We start from the raw sequence: 7,406 nt of genomic DNA on the forward strand, positions 1-7,406 counted from the left end.
CCAGACCCCGGATATGCCCCGGGGCACCCTTTTTTTTTTTGCCAGTAAAATGACGTGGGTATCATCCCGTTAGGTTTACACTTAGGGCATCAGTGGTGCCTGATGGAGTTGAGAATCTGTACATCCGTAGTCCATCAGCCTATTGTCCTCTGCTAATACACTTGAAAATCCAATAAATATACTTCTGTATAGCATACCTCCCGCTCCGGACCAGTTAATAGGCTTTCAATATGAAGACTAAGAGAAAAGCCCCTGCTTCAACTCCCCCTCCCCCTGATTTATCCAACACCAACGGTACTGTCATTGAACTTAGTGACAAAGATCAAACCTTGGCCCAACCAGTCAAGCGAAGTTGGGTTTGGAATCACTTCCAAATGTCTGGCAACGGCGCCGAAGCTGTTTGTCAAGTTGTCCAGAAAGGTGGGAAGATATGTGGCGCTCGATTGAAAAAAGATAAGAGTGGAAGCACCAAAAACTTCCACGGCCATCTCTTGCAAATCCACCAGCTGGCGGATCCTAAGCTCTTGAAAAAGACCAAGAAGTTTCCACATATTGATATGGAGAAATGGTTGAAGTCTGGCTCCTCCATACCCAAAGTGAGTTGTTTATAATTTTACAGTGATAACAATTTAGGAACATTTCTGACTGGGGGACAATTTTGTAGGTGGAGCTTAATAATGAATCATTGATGAATGCCATTGTATACTTCCTAGCCAAGAGTGATCTCCCGTTTGCAACTGTTGAGCAAAAGTCTTTCTGTGCACTTCTTTGCCTTTTTAATGAAGAGGCCTCACCCCTGATCACCAATACCTGCTGAAGCGGACTTTCCACCCACCTCAACAGAGTTTTCCTCCAGTCGCAAGAGACAATCAAGCTGCAGTTTATCGCAAAGCAAGATCATATTTCTTTTACAACCAACGCTTGGACCGTCCCTAATGTCACCGCTTTCATGGCAGTGACCGCTCATTACTTGGATTCAAACTTTGTGATGAAAGACTTGACTTTGGCTGTCCCTCATATCCAAGGTGCGACATTTCATTTGTTGTTTATTTATCATTTACATGGATCAAGAATTCACCCAAAGATTGTCTTCTCTCCAGAAAGTCATACCAGGAAGATGTTTGCCAAGGAATTCTATGAAGTACTTGCAAATTATGGGTGTATCAAGAAGATACACACCATTACTGCTGATAACGCCTCAACAAACAATCAAATGGCTCAAGAACTCTCTCTTCAGATTGATTTGTTCAACCCTGCTACTCACCATCTTGGGTGCATTGCACACGTTATCAACCTGGCTGCAAAAGTTGGAATTGCGGCCCTTGGATCTCTGGACAATCCTCAAGAAGGCAAAGAACTCTCCACCGCTAGTACAATGGGAGCCAAAACTCCCAACAACGCACCTGCTCAGCCAGCCACCCAAAACCGGATGGGCATCAATTTCATGACCACCGAACCCGATGGGGCCAACGTTGAGGCTGACTCAATCCTCAAGAGGATACATGGATTAAGTACATATGTACAATTGTCACCTCTCCGCCGTGAACACTTTGCAAATGTTGTTAGCTTTACTCAGGCTGATCTTGCGGCCAAGAATATCACATGTCTTGAAATCTATGTTTCAACCTTCAACATGTTCCGCCGGGCCATTCAACTCAAGGAGTCATGCACTCATTATTGTCAGGCCCAGGCAGAGACTCACCGCTTTCTTTTGACCTTGAAGTTGGAGGAGTGGAATCAGGCGGAAAAATGTGATGGATCTCCTCAAACCTCTCAGCAAAGCAACCGAGCTGTTGTGTGGATCCACTTATCCGACCCTGAACAGAGCCCTTCCAGTTTACATCACTCTGATGATACACCTCCACTCCATCAGGCAAGGCCAATATGATCAAGCCCAACTCATCAATCCTGCGGCCCAAATGGTAGCAAAAATTGATGACTACCTTTGCAACGCACTCACTAAACCGGTCTACATATGTGCAATGATACTCAACCCCACATTCAAGCTTGCCTTCTGCAAGGCCCATGCAAACTTCATTGGTGATTGCTATTTGCTCTTGGTCAACAATATTGTTTCAACCTTCCGCACTGCTGCCCACGATTTCAAGTATCAGATCGGGGAGACCAAGCCTGCTACCAACCAAAATACAAAGACCCCATCCGGAACAGCTGCCTCCAACTTCTTTGCGGCTGTGTTTTATCAACCACCCCCACCAACTGAGGGGATCGAAGCCAAGATCACCCAATACTTGAAAGAGGATGCTGAACCGCCGGGCAGCAAGATCCTTGCCTATTGGGCCGGCCGACAGAAGAGCTATTCCATCCTGTCGCAAATGGCATGGAATTTCCTCTTGGTCCCGGCAACTAGCGCTGCTTCTGAGCGCGTATTCTTGAAAGGCCAACAAGTTGTTTCCTGGCAACGATCCGCGCTCAAACCAAAAAGCGTTGAGCATCTCTTGTGTCTCAAGGGATGGTATCAAGCTTTTGATGGTCCCTTCTGATTCCCTTTCCTTTGCTGTTAACTTCTACACCCGTTTCCTTGGGGCTCTAGCTTGTGCGTCTCGACTCTCCTATTCTCTCAGTCCGGGGTTCTTGCTTGCGCTCAACTTGTTGCGTTTTGTCTCTCTTGCTCGGCGTCTCATCTTTTCCCTCAAGCTACTAAAACCAACTTGTACATACATATGATGGCCACTGGAATGACAAAAAAACATAAAATCCCAAAAAAAGACATCACATCCCTCCCCTTTGCAAAAAAAACATATGCCCCGGGGTTCGGGGCATTTCCAAGGCCAATCCCGATGCCCCGTGCCCTGGGGTATGAGCCCCGGGGCATGCACCGAGCCCCGGTTTCGGGTTACAGCCTTAGGTAGGACAAAACCGGATCCCCTGGCGTTCAGCATTACCCATTGCCCGCTTTTCAAAGCAACCACATCCCACTGAATGACTCGCCAACGACTGCCGTCTCGTGGACCCTTGCCCAACAATTACAGTCACTCACCTGTATTACGGCCACCTCCGCCGCCCCGCTTTTCCTGAAACTCCAGCCATACAACCGACTTATCAAATATTGATTCTTTTCTGCCCACCGCAATGGCTCAATGCCGCCTAATCCGGTCACCCCTATCATGGACATAACAACGACTTCGCGAAGTCCAGTACGCAAGGGTTTATATAATTTGTTCATCTTGTCATCTCAGCTCCACCCCCACAACGCCCGCCCCGGCAACTAACGCATTTGCTCCGTGCACCCGTGTCACCAACACCAGCCCCATTTCCAGTTTCACGGCCACCTCCGAGCACTCATGGGCCCTCAATCTCCTGCCTCACCACCTGCTCCATCAACTCTTACTCGCCTCGCGCCCAAAACAACTCCTCACCAGGGCCTACCGCGCCACCCCTATCGTCGCCAGAGTGTCCACTACTGACCAATTTGGTCAGTCTAGCCCGCAACTATTCATCTCGCCTGCTTTCCCTCAACCAAGCCCCATCTTCCACAAACCCTCGGCATTGACTACCAGTCGCTCAAACCCAACATCAGTTGTCCAAATCCTCCGCTAAAGTATGCGCCAAACATTCACTAGGCTTCAACAACTGATTGCTCCTCACCCTACCGGGCCGCCACTGAAGGCCTACACCTTCGCCCTCTTTGATAGATATGCATGCTCTCTCTCTCCCCTCCCCGCAGGCTTCACCAGCACTGACGTTTCCTTGCATCAGCGGAACATCCTCCCCAACCCGTCCCTGTTCGAGGACGACCAGGCCCACGGATCCCTCTCCCTCGTAAGCTTTGTCGTCCCGCCCCAACCCGACGCTAAGCTGTGTGTGGAAAAAGGGACCCACAGGACGTAGATATGCTCTCGTAGACTTGGATTGCTCGCCACGAGCTCCGTCGTCCGTTCGGCGCTGCGGGCCTTGCAGATGAATTCTGTCTCTGCGGATCTGGTCGATGAAGTCTGTAGAGTATCAAGCAGACACATATCAGTACGGGCTAAAAGAAAACCCTTGACCGAGGCATGGTTAATAGCTGCTGACCTTCCAGCAATGATCAAGCTGAGAGCTGAATCTTTCTGCTCACTTGTTGACACTGAAGCCCTTTTCCTGTCTGCAAAGCTCACAAAAAGACCAAAGAGACCATGGTAAACTTTCATGTCTCTGTTAGGGTTTGTGGTCCTTGAGTCAATCAGCTCATATGCGTAGTTTTGAAGTGTCCTCTCACTATTAAAAGAAACCATGACAGGCACCAATCAAAACTTTGCATTTGTCATCAAAACCAAATCAAAGCATTAGATGCTATTGATAACGTGCATCTGAACCTACTCTTGTGGGATTTGGAAAAGAACTTGAAAGTTAAACTGACAAGAAACAGCTTCTATAATATCAATCAAAAAACAAAAGCTGGTGGTTTCTCAATTCCAAAAAATAGGGCCATTTGGGATGATGAAACTTGGATGAAAGAAAATGCACTCAAAGAAGATTCAAAGGTTAATCAATTAATAAAGATGCAAATTTTGTGCCATGATATAGTCATTTATTAACAACATTTGTGTAGAGAAGAGGATGTTTTTTCATGATATGTACATTGATTACTGGGTTCAACACTTGTTTTTTTATATTAGTGGATTTGTGCAGCAACAATAAGATTAACATGAAGCACTATGATGAGACCCTAAGGAAGGTCAATGTACCCAAATATAACTTTTAGGACAAGAACCAGATGCTTGGATTGAAAAAGATAGGGAATGTTCTAATCATACCTACTTTGCCAATCTGTGTGATTGCTCATTTGTTCAGTGTGAATACCCAAGAAACAGAAATCATCTCTCTGTGGCTGTTTGGTCCCACTCCAGGTCCTAGCCATGGCTCAGTTGCCCTACAAGACTCAATCATACCATTCCTAAAGGTTAAAAGCCATCTGACTTAGGCTTCAAATTTAAGGACAACAGTAAACATCTTTTCTCAATGAGATTAATCTTTAGATATTTAAGTGGCACTCACCAAGTTCAAGTTTGACATAAGAGCACAAATTCAACAAGCAGAATTGAAGACTGAGTAAGATGGTGGCTGTTGCATTCCAAATACAGCGGCTGTCAATTGTGATGAATAATTGACTTGCTACCTAACAACACCACTGATGTGAGGTGCACTTCAGCTTCTTGTGACATGGTAAGGTTTCATTGATGTGAATTTCAAAGATTTATTTGACTTCTTGGTCTCAGATCTGAAGACCTAAAGAACAATGGAAAAAGGAACATTTGAATAAATAAAGAGGCTTGTAAAAATGGCCCTCAAATATTGGCTGACAACTCCCAAATTTGGGTTTACATCAAGGGGACCTGTTCTTGGCCGTCCTCCAGGCAACACCCTGGCCCCTTTTTATGTCACACCTCTTTTGGGAGTTGTTGGCAAAAACTGGCAAAACTTTGGGAGTTTTGCACACTAATTTTCTGCATTATTTCCACCTCCACTGGCAGTCCCCTGGACCTAAATTGGTCCAGAAAGTTTTTGGTAGTCACAAGTTGAATTCCTTGACATACTTTGGGAGTTGGAATACCAATTTGTTAGAAATGACCAAAAAATACCAACATGGATGATTTGGTAAGGGCAAAGAAACGCTATAACCTCTGTAGCACAGAAAATAAAAAATTGTTTGTGCTAACTTTGCATATTGGTGCTTAAGGAAGTTTGTGGAAAACCAAATCAAGCTGCCCATTGGATTGGTATGTAGTAAAGATTACCTTGCTTTTGCCACTTTGTTTTTTTGAGAAAAAAACTTGAACACCAACTCACAAAAGTGGATGTGAGGTGCAGCTAGCCACTTGAAACTATCTCATATTATATTTCAACTCCCCACTTTCCAGATAGCTTCTGCTCATTTGTTGTGCATCTGTATCCACTTGTGGTCTAGAAAAAAAGTAGTTTGTGTACTTTCTTTTGCTTTTTCCGGGGAAATTGCACCTCATATTTGCAGCGGCAAAGCCGCCTTGACCCCTAGTAGCCACATATAGCAAACTGTTTAGTAGGCTAGGCCTCACAGGTACCCTCATGTCTGAAAATCTAGCTTAACTAACCCTTGCAAACAGAGGGTCCCGAAGGGACCCCGCGTCCCCATGGGATGCTCTACGTAATTCCAGAGTATAAGACGCTCAACGGAGCAAATTCAGATCTGATGGCAAGAAATGTGTCACAGTAAGTTCAGCCTTGCAAAGTAATGAATTCAATCTTGGTGATTAATTGCGCATACCTGAAGGCAAGAAATGTGTCACAGTAAGGTCAGCCTGTCAGTAGAGGGATTCAAAGTTGGTCATGCACTTTTGCAAGTTGGTGTTTAAGGATTTTATTGAACACCAAATTTCAAAAAAAAAAACATTCAAGCAGGCTTAGGGGGTGTATTACAGTGTGGCTTGCATGCACTTTTGCAACTTGGTGTTCAAGAATGAACTTGAACACCGACTTGCAAAAGTGCATGCAAGTTGCATCTGGCCAACTTTGAAACCCCCTAGTATTGAATCCAATCTTGGTGAAGAAAGAGAGGATCTGGTACCAAGCAGGCTGAGTTAGACTAAGTACAAGTGTAGCTGCAGTTATGCAAGCATTTAAAAAGTTGGATTCATGCATAACATAGATGATAAGCTGTAGATTAGTTAAGTTTACCAACTTGGCTACCCCCGGCCTCCAACACAGAGGGTGCACGCGCTGGATGGGCGCTCTAGGCCTAGCCGCTTACCCTCTGAACAACAAGATTAATTTAGTCCAAAAATCACCTTTTACTGGCCCAGCAAATGCCACAGATGTCTTGAGAGCATCCGTATAAATACCCATGTTGCTTTCCTTCCATAGATGAGATTTCTACGTTCTGCTCAATTGTTATTGGCATAACTTGATTGTTGGTTAGGCGCACCAACGGCTAACCGTTTGTCAGGCTTTCAGAGCCCAGCATTGGTGACCAATGCCTGGCCAGTCGTGCGTCTGTTTTCTACTTCGCATAGTTATGAGGTCCGGCCAGGCAGCGGTTATCTTCTCCAGCCTCGTTTTCAGCAGATGCTGGTGTTGTTTTTCCCGAGCTTCCAAGCTGACCCTGCACTCGATGGCGAACCAGTAGAAATCTCCTCCGGCCGTGACTTCTGGCTGGACATATTTATTCCAGATTTGTTGGTAAGGGATTCTTCAATGGCCAGTGTATACATAACCAAGAGATTAGGCACATGTACTTGGCAAGTGTCTACATATCCAAGAGATAAGGCACATGGACTTGGCCAGATCACTCGCCGGTAATGTCTCATAGCCTGTCGAAGTGTTCCCTGAAGGCTGACGTGGCACATGTGCTCCTAAGTATTTATTTGGAAAGGCCGCTCTAGCATGTTTCAGGCCGAGACTGCCGCGGCGTGACTGCCAGCGTTTTTTTTTGC

The 7,406-nt window shown here is 45.7% G+C and overlaps 1 protein-coding gene across 1 annotated transcript; it reads left to right on the forward strand.

Moving 5' to 3' along the window:
• Positions 1 to 3,090: 3,090 nt before the first annotated feature.
• On the forward strand, positions 3,091 to 7,099 carry PtA15_9A352 (uncharacterized protein; the record flags this gene model as incomplete). Its single annotated transcript, XM_053172551.1, has 7 exons — positions 3,091 to 3,113; positions 3,198 to 3,433; positions 3,519 to 3,559; positions 3,718 to 3,818; positions 3,864 to 3,951; positions 6,928 to 6,960; positions 7,097 to 7,099. 7 exons carry the CDS (start codon positions 3,091 to 3,093, stop codon positions 7,097 to 7,099), a joined length of 525 nt encoding a protein of 174 aa, XP_053023780.1.
• Between the last annotated feature and the right edge of the window lie 307 nt (positions 7,100 to 7,406).

The sequence above is a fragment of the Puccinia triticina genome, chromosome 9A (assembly GCF_026914185.1).
Source record: "Puccinia triticina chromosome 9A, complete sequence".
NCBI lineage: Eukaryota > Fungi > Basidiomycota > Pucciniomycetes > Pucciniales > Pucciniaceae > Puccinia > Puccinia triticina.